Genomic DNA, 21,243 nt, shown 5'->3' with positions numbered 1-21,243 from the left:
ACCAAAGAGGCATTTAATCATCGGTGATGGTCTTTTGCAACCGGTGATCAAATTTGTCATCGGTGGTGGTCCTATGCGATCGGTGATCAACTTTAGCGAGCGGTGATAAAACACGATCGGTGGTCCATTTTAGCGATCGGTCATGCATATTCATGATCGGTGATGGTATATAGCGATCGGGCATGCATATTCACGACCGTTGATGGCTTTTTGCAATCGGTGGTCAACTTTAGTGATCGGTGGTGGCTTTTTGCAATCGGTCAACTTTAGTGATCGGTGGTGGCTTTTTGCAATCGGTCAACTTCAGGGATCGGTGATGGCTTTTTGCATGCGGTCAACTTTAGTGATCGGTGGTGGCTTTTTGCGATCGGTCAACTTTAATGATCGGTGGTGGCTTTTTGCAATCGGTCAACTTTAAGGATCGGTGATGGTTTTTGCAATCGGTCAACTTAAGGGATCGGAGGTGGCTTTTTGCAATCAGTCAACTTTAGGGAATGGTGGTGGCTTTTTGCAATCGGTCACATTTTGCAACCGGTGATGGGATTTTGGGATATCCGAATTTTGCGTCCGGTCGGTGCAGGCCTACTTCAAAACCTATGATTGTGTAGATTGTGGATATTAGTTGTTGTTATTTTCTAGTTCACACCACCATGGAGGAATAAATTACACTCACCAGCGGGTTGACTGACTTGCCAAACATTTTTAGAAGAGTACCATTTTATAACTATGTAAGGGGGAACGCAACAAACATCAAATTAATCAGCTCTTTCTAAAAAGATAATAATAATAATAACAAATGGGTAGGAGAGGGTGTGGAAGGGTTATCTATGTCCCACAATTGGTTGTCGTCTTCTGGAAATGGTGTATGCCGGGGAAATACAAATATTTATATTCAGTGAAGGGAAATGTTTTTGAACAAGAGTCTCTACCGATAGTTTTGTGTGTAAGGGGAAATCTGAAATCATACAAGTAGCCCTGTGTAAACAGACCCGGAGGTGAGAACATAATGACCACACAAAAACCGTTTTGATGGAAAACACATATTATGTGCATCATGAATGTGATGGACAAACACAGACCGGGACGCACTCAACACGTTTTATAAAAGGCTAGGTAAAGTATTATACAAATATTTTCTTGTAATAAACGGAGAGGCACGTATTAATTGAATCCAAAGCGAAAAACGTACTATATAAAGTTCTTAATTTAGGGGGGGGGGGGGGGGGGGGGGGTGTATAAAAGAGTTAAATCTTATATAAAATTGAAGCTTTAAAATAAGCTTTACTCTAAACGTAATTTTGTTTTAAATTATTAATTAATCAATCGGTCAACTTCAGGGATCGGTGGTGGCTTTTTGCAATCAGTCAACTTTAGGGATCGGTGGTGGCTTTTTGCAATCGGTCAACTTTTGCAACCGGTGATGGAATTTTGGGATATCCGAATTTTGCGTCCGGTCGGTGCAGGCCTACTTCAAAACCTATGATTGTGTAGATTGTGGATATTAATTGTTGTTATTTTCTAGTTCACACCACCGTGGAGGAATAAATTACACTCACCAGCGGGTTGACTGACTTGCCAAACATTTTTAGAAGAGTACCATTTTATACCCAGATAACATACATACATTGGGCAATCAGTTATTTCAAATTATTACATTATTGCAATCAAGATTTATTAATATCTACAATTTTGGGGGAGATTTTATAGCAAAAAAAATCTCAACAAATTACATTACTTTGTCATTTTTTAATTGTTTCGACAATCTTAAGACATCCTGATGTGCCACAGCTTTGACACCCTGCCTTGAAAATTGCATATTATGACCAATGTCGGTTCAATGCCGGCCCAATGGTGGCCGTTACCAAATCAGTATTGGCACAAACAAAGTTGTTTTATACCATTATTTGCCCTTACACACAAAACTATCGGTAGAGACTCTTGTTCAAAAACATTTTCCTTCACTGAATATAAATATTTGTATTTCCCCGGCATACACCAGGGACTTTTCGTTTTCGATGACGGATGGTTCTGCGACGGTAAAGATGACATTTGGCGTCATCTGCGCATGCGTCGGCTTTGAGGACGGTCGTCCCTCAATTTCTACGACAGTACTTGGGATGAATCTTCGTTGTGCTGAAAACGACAACGTTTAGCTGAACAACCGTCGCAGAACCATCCGTCGTCGAAAACGAAAAGTCCCTACCATTTCCGGAAGACGACAACCAATTGTGGGACATAGATAACCCTTCCACACCCTCTCCTACCCATTTGTTATTATTATTATTATTATCTTTTTAGAAAGAGCTGATTAATTTGATGTTTGTTGCGTTCCCCCTTACATAGTTATAAAATGGTACTCTTCTAAAAATGTTTGGCATGTCAGTCAACCCGCTGGCGAGTGTAATTTATTCCTCCATGGTGGTGTGAACTAGAAAATAACAACAACTAATATCCACAATCTACACAATCATAGGTTTTGAAGTAGGCCTGCACCGACCGGACGCAAAATTCGGATATCCCAAAATCCCATCACCGGTTGCAAAAGTTGACCGATTGCAAAAAGCCACCACCGATCCCTAAAGTTGACTGATTGCAAAAAGCCACCTCCGATCCCTTAAGTTGACCGATTGCAAAAAGCCATCACCGATCCCTAAAGTTGACCGATTGAAAAAAGCCACCACCGATCACTACAGTTGAATGATTGCAAAAAGCCACCACCGATCACTAAAGTTGACCGCATGCAAAAAGCCATCACCGATCCCTGAAGTTGACCGATTGCAAAAAGCCATCACCGATCCCTAAAGTTGACCAACTGCAAAAAGCCACCACCGATCCCTAACGTTGACCGATTGCAAAAAGCCACCACGGATCGCTAAAGTTGACCGATTGCACAAACCCACCACCGATCACTAAAGTTGACCACCGATTGCAAAAAGCCATCAACGGTCGTGAATATGCATGACCGATCGCTATATACCATCACCGATCTTGAATATGCATGACCGATCGCTAAAATGGACCACCGATCGTGTTTTATCACCGCTCGCTAAAGTTGATCACCGATCGCATAGGACCACCACCGATGATTAAATGCCTCTTTGGCGTTCCATATATATAGTGCACTGGCAAGAGAAGAAGTGTGACTGTGACTGACTGTGAGAGGAACAGCTGCAAAAAGTAAACAACCACCAGGTTCGTGTGTTGCTGAGTTTGTGAGTAAAGTTTTAATTTTTTTAAGACATACATTAATTGTACACTCAAGACAGACGGATATATGCAGTTAATAGGATGGAGTGGTGACAGGGGGATCGGAACGCAGAGAACGCAATTTGCAGTTATATCGATATACAATACAACTATTTACAATGATACAATTACAATGCAGGTCTTTTTCATCTCGAATGCAAAATATTACATTTTAGTCACACGCCGTACACCCACGTACCCACCATATATAGAATAGGGCCTATAGTATTGTGGTCTAAAGTTCAAGATCAAGATCAAGATTCCCGTTTACCGCGAGACAATGCAAGCTCCACCGGTGACGGAAGCTCTGCAGTTTACTCACGGTGATGGTCTGTATTTTCGTCAGGCCTCCTAATCATGCTGAGAATAAAGTTTCTTGTCATAGGTTTTTATGCTCAAACATAAAATGATGAATTTTGGGTAAACCACTAGTGCATTGATTGTGCCAACAATCAAATGAGTCAAAGAAACAACATCCAACCTCGAAAATTCAGAACAAAAAAATCATCTGCTAGATTGACGTCGCTCCAATGTCATGCATAATGGCGGAGTATCTCTCGCAACGTAAAACCAAAAGGTTTCAACACCTGATAAAGTTCAAGTGTCATCGTAAAAAGGTTGGATAGATGATTTTTTTTTTTTAACATTTACTTTTTGTTTGTGAATTTTTTTCCTGTTTATCGTACTGAAAACCGATGACATTAGGATACCTAGATTGGCCCCGTGTACATACTCCGGTTCTGGCATGGGGCAGAAATTTTTTGCCTATCTCCAACAATCATCTTCTACCAGCATGTGACTATTAGCGCATCCATAGTGGTTGTAATATATCAACACTAGAGGGCGCTATTTCCACACCCCTTGTAAGCTAGTCATGAGTGACTCTGATGAATAAACGTGTAACTGGAAAAAAAGTGTATTTTTTCTGATTATTTGTTTAATATGTTTTATTTTTTTCCTGAGGATTTTCGTGCTTCCATGATGGCTGTGAGAGGCAAGGATGGGCGCTTCTACTACATTCTGAAAGAGTTTTCTTATGATGCCTTTGACAAATCAGGTACAACATTAACCCTTTATATTTACAGCCAATAATACTCTGGACAAGAACAATCTCGCATGCATACACAGACACTGTTGGTGTAAAATGCCATGCCATGCACTAGGCAGACACATAAAAGATGTTCACATCATGCCATACAGCCCCAAACACAAAGGCGTGGCATACCCTGACTGGGCCCACTAGTGTGTTAGTGGCGACTCCGCTCACTGCATTCATTTTTTCACTTGGTCTACTCTGGCCAGACCAAACTAAACAATCAGTGCAAGTGTCACAAAAAGTTAAATTAAAACAGCAGTTTTTTTTAATTACCTTTATTTGATTTTGCCAGCGTAAACTCAGAAAAGTCTTTTTGTTTGTTTTTGTTCCAGGTCGAATGAGCATATGGAAACTTTCAAAGGTTTTTGAAGGGCTGCGGGCTTCTGTAAATCTACACATCCTACCGAGACATGTGTTTGGAAAAATTTTATTATTTGTCCGAGCTCAACAGTTCACAATTTATCCCAAATTTTACACAAAGATAACGCAGAATCGGGCTGTGAATCTGGTAACAAGTCATAGCCACATTGGAAGGACCTCATTTTCTGCTGTTGAAGAGTTAGTTGATGTGCTGACTGACGAAGTACTCGCCCAGGGAAGATATCACTGTGTTGTAGTGTCTGCGGAGACTCGTCGCCCAATACCCGTTCCTTCTGAAATAGCCAACTCCATTCAAGTGATACAACCCTCAGATGGAGAGCACCCTCTTCGCGACCCAAAGTTTGTAGAAAAGTTGCCAAAATGTTTCTCAAACGCGAGAACTGTGATGCCAAGCGACACAGACCCCAACAAGCACTTAAATGCGTCAGACTATTTGCGCTATGGTTTTGACTGTGTCAGTATGGCAGCAGTTAATGGCACATTGTCCGCCTTCCGTGATGACATGGCCTACTCCAATACAAAACAGGTGTGGATAAGGTACCTCTCAGAGGCAGTGGTAGGGGAGGAGATTAGGACCTCTTGCTGGGAGGATGGTAACAACCCCCATCTTATCTGGGTGGAATTCACCAAGGGGTCAGAGGTCATTTGTCAATGCCATTTTGAGTATTACAAAGAAAACATGAAAATCACACAGGAACCCCTTCCGAGTCCCAAACTATAAAACAATTTCCTCCATGTATACACTGACTAATAGTGGCAAGTTCCACAATTAATTATAGTTAAAAACTGGATTTCTTTGGAAAGAACAGGTTATTTTGTGCAGATTAAACCATTGCTCTATTATTAACCTTAGTGTAGATCCATCATCCCCCACCCTATTTTATTTTCCTCTACTTTGCAAGTTTACTGTCGTGTTTAAATTTTAATTGAAGTTGAAAACTTCATCGTTTTAGTGTGTGTTGCTTAAAGGCAGTGGACACTATTGGTAATTGTCAAAGACTATAGCCTTCACAGTTGGTGTATCTCAACATATGCATAAAATAACAAACCTGTGAAGATTTTAGCTCAATCGGCCATCGAACTTGCGTGATAACAACCCTTGTCACACAAAGTTGTGTGCGTTTAGATGGTTGATTTCGAGACCTCAAGTTCTAAATCCGAGGTCTCAAAATCAAATTGTTTTTCATTATTTGTATGTGTGTCACATAATTTCACACATTTTTACAGACTATTTATTTACTGAAATGTTTTGATTTACTCCGTAATACATGTAACTGTTGTTATTCTTTTATGAGAGTATGGAAATAAATGTATTCTTGAATTGAATTGAATTTAACAACATTTCTTATGTAATATCCCGGAACAAAAACATTTTTTTTGCTAGGCATATCGTAGGAGGTCCTGTTTTCGAGGTGTCCCTAAAATCGTGGCAAATCTTTTACATCTCTGTGCGCGATGTAAACAGTCCCTAGATAAAAATTGTGTGGTTTTATTTGCCAAGCAAAGAGTCTCCTCTCCCTTGACCAAAACTTAGAAACACGTAAGGCTCCACTGGATATTTGCACTTGTAAATGCAAAAAGTTTGGTATTTTAGGCATTTCTACAAGGTACAAAAATATGTCATAATGTTTGAGGCCATATAAAAATATTTGCCCACCGAAAAAGTTTTATCAAACACTATTTCAATTCACAATTCATGATGATCAAATCATGTGACTGAATATTTTTCTGAGCATTCTGGAAAAAAAATACAGAGGCTTAAAGAAGCCATGTGCCTTATATCATTTTTTAATATTAATTTTGGAGATTTCTTTTTAACCCTCATATCAATATTATTATTAATATTTAAACGATCAGCTTGTTGATTCAATTATCACTGTTTATTTATACGCTTTATTATAAATTTTAAGAGAAAAAAAGGGGAAAAAAATAACTAAAAATCAGATTTGAAAGCCAATGATTATTCACACTTTTTATTAAATTATTTATTTTTGTTATTTTTTACAAATTACCATGGTAATTTTAAAATTTCATTAAAAAATATTTTGATTAAAACGAAGACAACTGCTGGCTATAGAGTCATACACAGAGTCTCAAAGAACACTTGTAGTCACTGTAGATGTTTCTTCCATGTATGGCTTCACCGGGAAACCATGCTTTCTTGTTTGCCGTGAAAACAGGAAAAACTCAAAACAAATGGGGCCAGTTGAAGTCATCGAAGATCGGTGTGTAGTGTGAACATTTCAATGTCCATCAAGTTTTAATATATGTTTGCATACTTCATATTAACAAAAGAAGGTAATTAGGGCATCGGTTGATATAAGGCATCATTATTGTTTTCCCAATTCAAAGAAAAAGGCATAATAGCGTGAAAACTGGTAAGGGGAGGATACATTCGTCAATGATTTGTTTTCAAAGCGTGGTGCATGGTAGACTTGACCGAAGTCCCAATCCCTAGTGCTCTGCATTCCCCAACCTGGACCACATTTTGACGGCGAGTGCGCACTTCTACTTTTTATGACGGGTTGTTTGATTAATATAATAGAAAGTTGGCGTGAAGGTACCTCTAACACGAGAATGGGACTTGAATCAAGTCTATGTGCATGGTGGTCGGCAGAGCGCGCTCGAGCAGCGTGACTATTTATATTGCAATACTGCCCTCTGTTGACATTTTGAAAGAGATCCTTGATCAACAACAAAAGTCAACAAAATTTTCATTCATTTTTATGCGGGTTTTCCGCAACAACACTAAAGCAACACAGCAAGAGAATAAGTCTGTCGTTTTAACTGATTCATTCTCGGGTACAATGGGTGTTAAAGAGGTACACATCGAGTATTGGTAAGTGTTGTTAGTGACATTGTATGTTGACCTAGTAGTAGGAGACGTAGTACAGTACTAGCTACTACTGTATACAGTCCCCCCAGTGCCAGTAGGCCTAGTTATTCTTATGAAAAAATGAAAGATCATCATTCATAGTCATTAGGCTAATAATTGTTCATGACCTCCATGATTAATTTAACTGTGATGTGATGATGCACGGGCACCACCATCAAACAATAAGTCAATTGACAATAGGGTTTATCGCGATTTAGAACCCCAACCAATGCTTTGTGCCATGTGGGAAGGCATATATATATGATTATTATATTATGGGGCAGTTTGCTATGCGATGTATTGTATTTGTATGTTGTCACATGAACTACTCGCGCACGCATCGCCTATATCTTTGTTTGGGTTCAACAGCGCCATCTTTTGATATTTTGCTATTGGCGATAAACCTTATGATGGCACTGGCTATATAAGTGGTGGTGTGTAGAGCTGCAAGAAATTTACGTCACACCACCACTCCCTGGCATGGCCATACCCATACATAGATATGGAATTCAAATAACTAGATCAGCCGCGCATACGCGCCGTTGCCTGTCCAGTGTCAGTTTTTGTTCACCATGGACGTGGTAACAATTTCACGTTCGGAAGGTGATGTGCAGAAAATGAACAGGGGAGATAGGCCTTTGACACGCTAAATGTCAGGTGCTCACGTCAACAACAAGTCATGTGCTGACGGCAACGCACAGAAAATGTTTACGGGAAATAGGCCATGGCGGCCCCCATGCCACAACCCGCGTATGTACACGCGACCGATCTAGTAATTCTATTCTATATCTTTCAAAGATTCTATGGGCATGGTTTGCACATGGCACGCAATCCACGCGTACACGCAGTTGCAATATGAAGGGTGAAGATTTCATGTGGTTTATTAATCTAGCTAGAATTGGGTCGAATGAAGCAAGGCTCAGTTTGTTTCTGAGTAAATTTGTTTCGAAGGTATCCTATTTCCCAAGGCCGAATAGGTCCCCCTTCTGGTCACTCACAGGTGCCGAGGGGAACAGAAGTACCCTAGTTACGTACTAAAGTTATTAAAAGCAAATCCAACAACATCTTAGGTATCGTTCGACACAGATTACAACACTACTCTTAGACCTCAAGGAACATGCATGGCACACTAGTCTTTAGGTGGATTCACTGCTGGCACATGACTGATTTGTAACAGTTCAGTTGCAGTATTAGCAGCGCACAGTACTTGTAATTTTCTTGCAGTACACACTGAATAGATCTTATGTATTTATTTATTTGTTTCTTTGATTGTACAGTGGTGGGTGAGGTTACTATCCCCGCTACAGGGAACTGCAGGACGACATCAAGCGTTCAGTCCCTGGAGCGGTTGTGGATGGCAAGGTCGGCAGGAGGTGTAAGTGAAACTTGTATTGGTATTGGAATTTGAGCCTGGAATTACATGTAGGCCACAGAGGCCATGGACTTCATTGCCCCTGCTCTTTGCCTTGGTGCCCCTTCAAACATTTCTCATTGACTTTCTCATTGGACGTGTCTCGACCAGGATTCTAACCCTATACAATGGCCTCAACCCTATGCAATGGCCTCAGTTTTCCAAAGTTCTTATTCACAAACATAACCCTTGCTGTTTTGTAACAATTACTGTCTGTTATAGTACAGCTCTTACCCAAACCTAATGGATAGTAAGCCACAAATGCAGACATACCGTAAACTCCTGATCATTATTTTATGTTGAGTTTCTACTCCATTATGGAATTCCCAATTACGCATTGACCAGACATTACATTAAAGAATGATACAATTTCATTGCAGTGTTATGGCCTAGCAGTTTTAAGAGCACTGAAATCAATCAACTGGTATTCTGATAAGCGGAGTGTGGGTTCAAGCCCAAGTTGTGACACCTGAGTTTGAGTTAGTGTTATCTTAAATCATCAAATGCTTGTGGAAGTGTCATGGCCGAGCGGTTAAAAGCACCGAATTCACCGAATCAGCAGAGTGTTGGCTCAAATCCCAGTCGTGACACCCGTGTCCTTAAGCTAAAGCGGTTGGTCTCGGGAGTTGTGTAACGCACATAAAAAACCCAGTGCACTTATCGAAAAGAGAATGAGTTTGTACATGTAAAAGGAGTAGGTCTCATAAATCAAACATTGTCCCACATACATTTCAGGAAAATCCTGTAAGTTAAAGCACTTTGAGAGCTTCTTCACTGAGTGGCGGATATGCGCGCTATAAAAAAAACCCACTCTTATTGTTATTATTATATCTTCTATTTTACAGCTTCGTTTGAAGTAACTCTGAATGGCCAGGTGTTGTTCTCTAAACTGAAAAATGGAGGATTTCCAGTCAACAAGGAGGTACGAATATTGAGGGCTTAAATTTAGTGCCAGTGGTTTAAGTAGCCGGCCAGTAAACTCATGATTGGACAAGTTCAGCGGCCTTGTTTTTGTGTTCAATTTTCTGACGGATATAATTCTGTTGATTACTGAATAATAATTGCCCATAATAATACAAGCGAGATAAATCTTCTCATTGCTACTTTTTGTGCATACACAGCTCTATGAAATTTAGCCCGAATGTTTGACATCACACTTTGAGGTTTGTGAATATCAGATACCAGCTTGACGGACGTTGCAAAATGTACCTTTGAGCATTCACTTCATAAGGAGATTCACAGTCAGTTCACATGTACACATATAACATAGTGATTAAAACAAAACAAAGCAAGCTAACACTACATTCCAGCACCAATCATAACACAGATATGGAAAGCTTACGTCACAGCACTTTATCCAATAAAATCATTGTATCCCCCAAAAAACATTGAGGCTGTAAGACCTGGGCCCAATTTCATAAAGTTGTTTAGCAGATAATCCTGCTCGGCAAAATTCTATGCTAGGCAAAATTATTTGCTAAGCAAGAATTGAGTAGGGTACCAATCACATTAATGGTAAATGTACTGTATTTGGTCTGGTAACCTATTTTTGCTCAACATGAGTTTTCTGTACTTGGCAAGTATTTTTGCTTACAGGCTTTATGAAATTGGGCCCAGTGCCCAACATGGTACCAGTCCATGTGAAATCGGGCCCAAATCACAAATTCAAATAACAGTCTGTTAGATTGTTTATGTATATTGCTTTTCTTCACCACTTCAAGAGTCAAGTGACCTAAACTTATACAAATGCTGATAATCTTAATACCATTTTGTTTCTTCTTTTGAATGACAGATCATCCGATCTATCACCGAGTACGATGGGGGAGATGTGGTACCAGTCACTCAGAGTGCTAGTGAATGCACGGTATTGTAAGACGGCAAAATAAACAGACTACCCACTGGCTACTAGAATGCATCAGACTTGTCGCAATAGACTTGTATCAAGCTTTCACAATGTTCATCCTGTTCCCAGTACACAGGGAAAGGAATCATCAATCGACCTTATGTACATGATGAGGAGGGCGCCCTCGCCTAGAGGACAAATGGAGTTTTTTCATCGGCCAGCCCTTTGCGCCGTGCGTACAAATCTGTGTATTTCCATGGTTTTGTCATCATATTACCTCTATGATGGCGGCTGGATGATGTTGATGCATAATTATTATACTGTTAACAAAATATATGATAAAGGCACTGTTTTCCAAAGCAGCCTGTTGAGGAATAAGACATCTCAAACACGATAACAGTCTTTTAAAACTTTCCTCACTCTACATTTGCATGACCTTTCAGCACTCGGACATTAGCAAACACTTGTGTCGACTGATTTAAACAACTTCAGTTGTACTTTGTTAGTTCTTGTCTTTTACTTTCTCACTCTGGTTTTTCCATATGTTTCAAGGCATGATATTCCCTCAACTTTAGTCTGGTTTGTTTTGTTGTTGCTTATGGACAAATCTGAAAAGTTGTGATTCAATAGCCTGATATGTCTATTAGAGCCTATACCACGTGTTCATGGTAGGTCAACCCTTGTACTCAATACCATTCTCCTACTTAATACCAGGAACAACGCCTGGTAATCACACAGTGTTTCTGACTCCGAGTACCTTGTCAGATCTGTCAGCCAAGTTCATACTTCCTGCGAACTATTCACTGCGAATTTGTGACATCAAAATTTATATCGAATTCGCATAAGCAGGAAGTATGAACCGGGCTTTAGTCTTAGGCTGTGTCAAAAACGACCACTTCGGCTACAGCTACGGCAAGATCAGTGCGTCATCCAGTTGAATAGGCAGACGTGTGATCAAGCCCGTAGCTGTTGCAGAAGTTGCCAGGTTTTTTTTACTTCAGGTTTTGACAACTGACTGGGATATCTTATCTTTTTTTGATGTTTTATTAAAGAAAGACTGTATGCGGTTTAAGGAGTTCTCCATTCTTAGAGGACTAGCAAAAAAAAACTATTTTTCTTCAGACAATTTATATGCATATTTATACAGTTGTGCAATTCAAACAAATAATATCTGTAAAAAAAATGAGGTGAAACGCAGTCAGTCTATATATAAGCCCAGAATAATTCTTCACTCAATGCCATTCAGGGGAAAATATGAATATGCAAAAGATATTTAACAACGTACAGCCATGTTTTTTGTGTATGCAATGTGGACTATTTCTCTCTTCCTTTGGTGACTGCTTTATACTTCTTCCTAAAAATTGTGAGAGCTCATTGATATTTAGAGAAAATCAGGAAAAATCCTGAAAAAAAACCCACCAGTGGCTGCCAGTGCTGTGTGAAGTGTATTGGAGGATGAGGTGAGGGAGCTATCCTCATAGGCCACCTTGTTGGCTTACTATGGCTCTCCTTAATTATCATCGGTCTTGTCATAGTCCCAATTACAATGTAATGGGTACTATGATAAGGCAGATGTTAAAGCCATTATACACTTTAGGCACAGAAAACAAAAAAAAGTTCACAGATTTACAAACAAATAACTTACAGGGTTTACAGAAGGTAATGGTGAAAGACTTCTCTTGATATATTATTCCATGAAATGTTTTACTTTTCTCTGTAGCATATCATTTTGGGCATGTGGCCCGGTTACAATATCTGACTTTAAAACCAAACAAATACTCTATGCATTCTTTTAGCCACATATTAAGAGCCAATTTACCCTTTGTTGTTTTCAAACTTGTCTGTCACATGACATGAAGTATCCAGCGAATGACGGGTTAAGTTGAAAAGGGAATGTCCCAAAGATTTAACCTTGATAAACAGTCTGGGGTGTCAAGTGTGTGATAGGCGAGTGTAACATCAAAGGCTTTTATAATCAGAATAGTCATATTTATACTAATTGTGTAAATTTTGCTTGAATGAAGTTCAAATAAATGTCTGATTCATAAATACATAATTTGCATTGTGCTTCATTTCGCACTGAGTAAGTTGCATAGTTTACGACGTTACTTTGTGAAGTTGCACACTGTGTAATTTTGTATCATGTGTCTATAAACCTTGGTTTTCATAAAAAAAATGAGAGTACAAATTTCAAAGCAATTGATGAAAACTGTTCATTTAGGGGTCATGAATACTAAGCAGGGTACACATAAAAGGTTCTTTTATGCCCCCCCCCCCCACCATTACGTCTCTCTCTGCCCCCCCCCCCCCCCCCCCCCCCCCCCCGTCCCTGTGAATTATGTCCCCCATATGGGAAATAAACATGGGCTGGAGAAGGATGATTCAAACATGGAGGTAGAAATAGAGAGGGGCGGTATCAGAAGAAGTTTGTACACAATTCACACATAGAAGGTATACGCTGAATAAACTGCCACAACCCCTCCCTCTACTCATGAAAATATCCGGTTAGCCTACTCCATTATGACTTTAAATATGATATACTTATATTACCATGGAGGAAAATTCTCAAGTCATACAACAAGGATTAAAGGGGATTAATGCTAGGTAATGGTTAAAATAACGTGACCCTTTTAACAAGTTCCAGTCTGACAGCTACACAATTATTGTGTAGGCCAAGTATTACGAGAGGATTATCATTTAGCAAAGTGATTATTTCACAAGTCGCCCCCAACGTTGAAAAAGAGACATCATTATAACAGTCGATTCACTTTGACAGAGTTTATATTCTGTTCTCCGTTTATGCGCGCGTGAGCGTTCCGGCTACTTTCTGTTGATCTTTATGAACGGAATACAATCTTGTGTTAATGAAAGGTAGGCACTTCAAGGAGACCTCGAATAATGACCGTCAAAAACATACAGGTGGAATATTGGTAAGTAGGGTTTAACATTAATACCGTTTTTAACGGAGAGGAGTTCAAGTTTGAATAGCGGCGTAGTGTCTCATTTTTTAAAGGAGGGTGGATCACGCGTTAAATCGGCTTATTTGAAGATTTGCATGGGATGTGTGGATCGTAAGTCGAACTATGATATTTAATTGCGGATACAGCGTGAAACGTTTTGAGAGACGTGTTTGCTCTGCGAAGACCATGTGTGGTAAGAGCCAATGCCTATCGGGCAGGTAGGCCTACATGTAGTAGCGACAACGTAACCCTCCTCCCGACGGCCGCCCTATGGAGCTCCCGACGGCCGCCCTGGTATCCCTCCGATCCTCCCGACGGCCGGCTGCTGGTCGGGAGGAGGGTTACGTTATCGCAACGATCGGGCAGGCTGGTTTAATATAAAGAGCGGGGTTGTCTTAAAAAGGTTTTCGATAGAAAGTTTCCTACGTTAGAGGCGCATACAAGTAAAAGTAGTTTAACAATGGATGTTGGATTTGGTTTTAAGACGTTTTAAGATTGTTTGTTGCAATTTCAATTACATGGAATCACTGAGAGATACAGTGAATTAAATTCATAAATGAGGCCTAATTTGTTTCCATACAAGTTATATCTCACAATAGGCCTAGGCCTAGAACAAGTCTATAGTTTCTAGAATATAATGTCATTATTAATATTTCGCACAAACTATCCCTCAAAGTTGTTTGGTTTACTTTTACACTTTTCGTTGTTATCCTTTTCTGCAAGGCAACAGCTTGGTGAAATACAAAATGGCATACTTCAAAGTAAAAAGAAAACCACACAATTTTGAATCATTGTATTCAATTTTGAATCATTATATTAAAAATAATAATGAAAGCATTTATATAGCGCCCCACAAAGAACGGAGCGCTTTACAATTTACAAAGAAACAAACAATGCAAAGACAAAGATACAAAAAACAGCACAAGCAAAAACAAAAATTGCCAGATTAAACAAATAAATGGGTTTTGAGCATATTTTTGGGCCTATTCTGAAAAATGTTTTCCCAACCATTACTAACTTCATGAATAACGCTTTATAGGTTGGAGCACCAATTTGAACCTTCTAAACGTATACAAATTATCAAAAGCCTGTCTAACAAAGGTCTACGTTAGTGGAAAAAAACGGGGGCTGGTCATCTCGCCACCTAGCAAGCGCGCCACCAACAAAGTCGCCCCCTGCAAAGTCGCCCCCTGCAAAGTCGCCCCCTAACCGGCTCGCCCGAGTTGTTACAAAGTCGCCCCTGACAATGTCGCCCCCTGACCATGTCGCCCCCAGCCAATGTCGCCCCCTAGCAAAGTCGCCCCCCGGAAAATAGTTAGGATTAGGGTTAGGGTTAGGTTTAGGGTTAGGGTTAGGGTTAGACCTTCCACAAGCACATTACTTCATACAGAATTTTTTCTGAAAATGTTTTAACTATATTTTTTTACCATAATTATTGTAGCCTTAATTATTTTCCGAACAACATCTGGGGGCGACTTTGCTAGGGGGAGACATTGGCTGGGGGCGACATTGTCAGGGGGCGACTTTGCTAGGGGGCGACATTGTTTGGGGGGCGACATTGCCAGGGGGGCGACTTTGTTTTAACCCGGGCGAGCCGGGTAGGGGGCGACTTTGCAGGGGGCGAGATGACCAGCATTAAAAAAAAAACTAAAATAGCGGATGATTTCACAAAGTCAAAGTAATCTATATTTTATGTACTTTTTAAATTTTAATCAGTGGAGGCTGAGGGTATTTTCCCCGCTTCAATTACCTGGTGGATGACCTTCGTGCATCAGTTCCTGAGGCAGTGGTCAAAGGTCAAGTTGGTAGAACAGGTCAGTTTCATAAAAGGCTGTTCAATGTTGTTGTTGTTGTTGTTGCTGTTGTTTTAATTAATAAAAGTGTAACTTAATATATGCAATAACACATCAAACCAATCTAAAATAATGCTACAGTTGCTCGGTCTGATTCTTAAATAAAACATATATCCTTAAGAGAAATAAAAGTTCACAGATTTACAAATAATTTACAGGGTTTACAGAAGGTAATAATGAAAGACTTCTCTTGAAATATTAGTCCATGAAATGCTTTACTTTTTGAGAAAACAGTAAAACAATATAAATTCTCGTTAGCGAGAATTAGGGATAAGGCAAACAAGAGTGGGTTTTCCCGTTATTTTCTCCCGACTCCGATGACCGATTGAGCCTAAATTTTCACAGGTTTGTTGTTTTATATAAGTTGTGATACACGAAGTGTGGGACTTGGACAATACTGTTTACTGAAAGTGTATACCTTTAATGGTAATGTCTTTAAAGTGTTAATGAGTAATTTTAAATTTGTTATTTTTCATTTTAGTGGAATAACCTACCCATTCAAAGCCCTATATAGGTACTCAAAATTAAAACATCAAAAGACATAAAATGTCAATGAATCATTTTAAAATCTATATTATGTAAATTTTCATTTTAAAGGATTTGGGTACTCTTGTTCAAAATGTCCACAGATTTACATTAAACTTACAGGGTTTGAAGATAATGATAGCGGAAAGCTTCCCTTCAAATATTACTTACTGAGGTGCTGTAGTATTTGAGAAATGAGTAAAACAATGTCATGAAAATACGTTTGTAAATGATTAAAATAATTTTCGTCTCACGAGACGAAAATTATTTTCATGACGTTGTTTTACTCATTTCCCCCAAACTACAGCACCTCAGCACATAGTATTTCCAGGGAAGCTTTCTACTATCATTATCTTCAAACTGTGTAAGTTGAGTGTAAATCTGTGCACATTGTGTTTTTCGTCCTACAAAAGTTACATATACCCTTTAATGAGCCTACCTATCTAAATAAAGCCCAAAGTACTCAACATTGAAACATTTATAGACATAAAATGTCAATGCATCGTATTTAAATCTATACATTTGATGAAGTAACCTGATTATTGAAAGCTTTAAGTGCTCAAAAAATAAATCATTAATTGACAAATTAATGATTGACAAAATGCTGACTATATTATTTTGACTGATTGTTATCAAATAATAACCCTCTTTTTCTATGTGTGATTTGTTCAGCTTCATTTGAAGTATTCCTAAATGGCCAGTTGTTGTACTCCAAACTGGAGAATGGTAGATTTCCAAATAATTTTGAGGTAAGAGTTTGTTTGGTAATTATTTTACGTTAAAGGTATGTTGTGTGATTGTTTAAAACTAAATTCTGCAAGATTTGTTATGTTTGTTTTAATGCATTTATTGAAAAGGCTCATGGGCTGGTGATAGAACTTGTGTTTGATATTGTTTATTATAAAAGGAAAGTACTGTACAGTTGTACTACAGTGGTGAAATTTCTTGTTTTAAATCTGATGATCATTGATGCATTCTTGCTTTTCATGCTCTGTTTTTATACATGGCTCAAATTTTGGGTAACATTCCCCAAGACTGAACAGCGCAAAAGTTTTCCCAAGCCATAACTTATTTTACAAGACCAAAATCTCACTTAGAAAGAACTTTCCACAAAGTGTAACATGAAAAGTGTTTCATTTTGAAAAAGTGCAACAAGAGAAGATTTATCTCATTTGTCTTATGGGTAATTGTTTTTCTTGTAGGCCTATATTTTAACTCTCAAAACGTTTTTTACCAGACTCAAAAGTCATCATAATTTGTTTATGTTAAAGGCATGGACACTATTGGTAATTACTAAAAAAAAATAACGGGGCAATTGAGAGCTGTTGATAGTATAAAACATTGTGAGAAACAGCTCCCTCTCAAGTAACGTAGTTTTTGAGAAAGAAGTAATTTCTCACTAAAACATTCAAGACCTCGAGATGAGGTCTCAATTCAAGGTATCTGAAAGCACATAACATAGTTTTTTTTTTTTCATTCATTATTCTATCAAAACTTAGACAACCAATTGAGTTCAAAGTTTCACAAGTTTGTTATTTTATGCATAGTTGAGATACTCTTTGACAATTACCAAAGGTGGCCAGTGCCTTTAAAGGCAGTGGACACTATTGGTAATTACTCAAAATAATTATTGGCATAAAACATTACTTGGTGACGAGTGATGGGGAGAGGTTGATGGTATAAAACATTGTGAGAAACGGCTCCCTCTGAAGTGCCATAGTTTTCGAGAAAGAAGTAATTTTCCACGAATTTGATTTCGAGACCTCAGATTTAGAACTTGAGGTCTCGAAATCAACCATCTAAACGCACCCAACTTGGTGTGCAAGGGTTATTTTTCTTATTTCTTATCTCGAAACTTTGATGACCGATTGAGCTCAAATTTTCACAGGTTTGTTTTTTTATGCATATGTTGAGACACACAAACTGTGAAGGCTAGTCTTTGGCAATTACCAATAGTGTCCACTGTCTTTAGAGGCAGGGTATTACTTTTGGTAATTTACAAAAACTAATGACTATCTATAAAAAGAGCACTGAAAAGCTCCTGATATTATATATTAGAAATGAATCCCTTTTTTCAGAAGAAAATGTAATCTGGAAAAGGCTTCAGGCATGAAGCCTTCTCAGGCAGCTTGAAAGCACACAATTCTATGCAGTGAGGGTTGTTAAAGGCAGTGGACACTGTTGGTAATTGTCAAACCCACAACCTTGTGATTGCAAGTCCTGCAAACTAACCACTTGACCATGGTGATATTTAATATAGTAAAGCATTTTCCTTTTGTATAACATTTTAACTGAGAAGGTAGTTTGTATCTGATTTATCTTCACAGATTGTCGATGCCATAAAGAAATACAGCGGGGAGGGAAATGTCAAATCTATTGCAATCAACCAGACAAGGACTTGCAGTCTTCTGTAAAAAGAAAACCCAAATGGCAAAATAATTGGATGTACACAGCACTATACAGACACTAGCCACAATGCTAGACTTGTGGACAGGTCGTTAAGGGTCTGCCACTTTGAGATAGTCGAGTTGTGTGTTCTCAGTTGCTCTGCGAACTGCTGGCTGCCGACTTCTACTAATTGGACCGTAGTCGTGAGAGCTGTAGTCTCGCGGGGCCAGCAGTCTCGCGAGAATATCGCAGGGAGATTGGAATAGAGTCGGAACGCTATAGCTATCACTACGACAGACATTTAACGACTTGTCCACAAGTCTACCACAATGCTAAATATTATTATTAGTGATTACATAACTCAAGGTTTTTATCTAGGTCCGTATTGAGAAGTGATTGAAGGTAGAAATACATAAAGGGGTTGTAGGAAGAAGAAAAAAGAAGCTTATTATAATATTACAAACCCTAATGATGCCCAGCCCGAGATGCCCAGATGAGATTATCAATAAGGCCTACAAGAGGTATTAGCATCAATCTGATAATTTTGAAGTTTTTCCAATTGTTTCATGCCCACAATGTTTTATCTCATAAAAAATACACCAATATAGCAAACGGAAAAGTGCTGAATTCTCAAATAGAAACTACAGGTTTAGAAAGAAAAGTATAGAAAGAAAAGTTTTCTGCCGGATGTTAGTTAATTATTTATTTCATTTTTGGCCAGAGAACTGACTAACCATGGCTTCAATTTGTTGTTTGTTTTGAAAGAGAAAGCTGACTATTTGGAGTATATGCCTGTCATTGTTTTTGACAGAACTCGGGAAAGTGCTGAGTATTAAGTGCTAACACATAATGGGTAAAAGTAACATTAATTTCTTAGAGTCACTGTGGAACATGTGCTGAGATAATTGTATGTGGTGCACTTAAAATAATTAGATGAAATTAGATTATAATTAATATTCTTCATTCTCGATGCAAATTTCCATCTATTATTTGGATGTTCTTTCCTGTTTTGATTTATGTAAGTTCAACTTCAATCTGTTGACGCCAATAATGAGTTCTGTGGACCAGTTGTAATCAACTGGTCTTGTTTGAGTATGCCTCATTTGTTAGCCTTGAAGGTCACAGGAGAGTGGCCTCTCAATAAGGTTTCCATTATGGATACAGCTCAGCATCAGCCCTTCCAGAGAAAGCAGGAAAACTCATTTAAACACATTTAAAGGTGAAAATGGCTCAAAGAAGCTACTGTCAACATGGAATCATTTTCTAGCCACTTTTTTTCTGGTTTGTTAGTCAAATTTTTGTTAAAGGAAAAAGAGCAGTCCTTTTAAAAATTGGCCTGATGAGAATAGATGGAAAAATACATGTGGTTATTTAACAAAATGTAAGGGAATTCTTAAAATGGGTGCATCTGCTGGGAGGTGTTGCAACATCACCGCTCAAATCATGATTAATGTTCAGTAGGGGATCAGGGATAAAACATTATTATTCGGTTTTACTCTCACAACGCTGTGTGCTCACAACAATTGTATACTCGGTACTTTCCCAAATACCACTGTCGGGCATATTACTTGGATGGGATTTGAACCCACAACCTTTGCAATTCTAGAGCAGTGTCTTACCAACTAGACTACCGAGATTGCCCAGAGCATATAGAGGCAGTTGGAATCCAATATTTTATCAGCAGGTACCGCAAAGTTGGATGTACATGTTAAATTTGCATCGGGGATAAAGAATTTTATTTGGTTTACCCTCACAACAATGTGTGCAAGAACTATGTAATTAGAATTTTCCCCAAGTTCTGTGGATATATGACATTAAAAAAAAAAAATATTGTAAAAAAAAAAACCTACATTGAAATGGTGTTTGGGGAATAACACCAGTGGTATGAAGTCACAACGGATTATTGTATCAGTACCATACATATGTACATACAGCTATCTTGCTATTATTACAAAATGCACTATTTTGCCCCTAAATGTCCATCATTAACACTATTAGGCAATTATGTTTTAGCACCAAGGGACAGTTCATGGCAACACCGCTGAAGCGTAGCACTACGCAATATTTGAGTACTCTCTGTTTTAATTAGTTGTTGCATTTTTTTACGTGACACCAATAAACCAGCGAATGATGGGCTATGTGGAAACAGGGGAAAGCCCTGCAATGTATCCTTGATAAATAATCTGGCAATTCGTGTAATGTAAAAAAGGAAGGACAACATTTGATTTAAATATTTTCTTAAAACTTGTGTTCAGTAAAAATTCTTGCAAATGTGAAAGTATTAAGTAATATACCACAAGGGAAACTAAGGGTGTGTTCACTTAGCTTCCCTTGGTCGACCCCGGTCTGCCCCGGTACGTTCGCATAGCTCTGATGGGCTCACCTGGTGCCCTGCTTGTGGAGTGGGTCACTTGGGGCTGGGCCGAGGTGCATGACGACACCATGAGAGGGTGAGTGATCGTTCGATTAGCTCTTGTTAGGGGCTCACCCGAGTGAGCACCGCGGGGACGACCCAGGGAAGCTAATCGATTGCACCCTAAGTGTACACCATGTAGGGTTGAACAAAGAACAATTGACTAGAGTGGGATTTGAACCTGTGACTGCTGGATTAACGTGCCAGTGCTCTACCAACTGAGCTATCTAGCCCCAATGTTGACAGTTGCCC

At 38.9% G+C, this 21,243-nt stretch overlaps 2 protein-coding genes and 1 long non-coding RNA gene across 4 annotated transcripts; all 3 read left to right on the top strand.

Annotated features, from left to right (window-relative positions):
• The first annotated feature begins 3,133 nt into the window (after positions 1 to 3,133).
• On the top strand, positions 3,134 to 5,756 carry LOC117288243. Of its 2 annotated transcripts, none has more exons than XM_033769021.1 (3): positions 3,134 to 3,212; positions 4,210 to 4,303; positions 4,675 to 5,756. In XM_033769021.1, the coding sequence occupies exons 2-3, from the start codon at positions 4,225 to 4,227 to the stop codon at positions 5,442 to 5,444; spliced, it is 849 nt and encodes a 282-aa protein (XP_033624912.1). In that variant the 5' UTR covers positions 3,134 to 3,212; positions 4,210 to 4,224; the 3' UTR covers positions 5,445 to 5,756. The 2 variants fall into 2 exon arrangements, with proteins under 2 accessions (XP_033624912.1, XP_033624913.1); XM_033769022.1 differs by having other exon boundaries at positions 3,172 to 3,192.
• Positions 5,757 to 7,377: 1,621 nt separating this feature from the next.
• On the top strand, positions 7,378 to 12,230 carry LOC117288525. The gene is made up of 4 exons (XR_004518884.1): positions 7,378 to 7,562; positions 8,876 to 8,973; positions 9,855 to 9,931; positions 10,802 to 12,230. It is a non-coding gene; the product is annotated as an uncharacterized LOC117288525 (long non-coding RNA).
• A 3,308-nt stretch (positions 12,231 to 15,538) lies between these two features.
• LOC117288062 (migration and invasion enhancer 1-like) lies at positions 15,539 to 18,848 on the top strand (the record flags this gene model as incomplete). Its single annotated transcript, XM_033768758.1, has 3 exons — positions 15,539 to 15,626; positions 16,863 to 16,939; positions 18,518 to 18,848. Coding segments are annotated over 3 exons (252 nt in total), but the record flags the coding sequence as incomplete, so codon positions are not given.
• Between the last annotated feature and the right edge of the window lie 2,395 nt (positions 18,849 to 21,243).

Source organism: Asterias rubens, chromosome 3 (genome assembly GCF_902459465.1).
Source record: "Asterias rubens chromosome 3, eAstRub1.3, whole genome shotgun sequence".
Lineage (NCBI taxonomy): Eukaryota > Metazoa > Echinodermata > Asteroidea > Forcipulatida > Asteriidae > Asterias > Asterias rubens.
The sequence above is the reverse complement of the archived record's forward strand: the minus strand, read 5'-3'. Positions and strand labels throughout refer to the sequence as shown.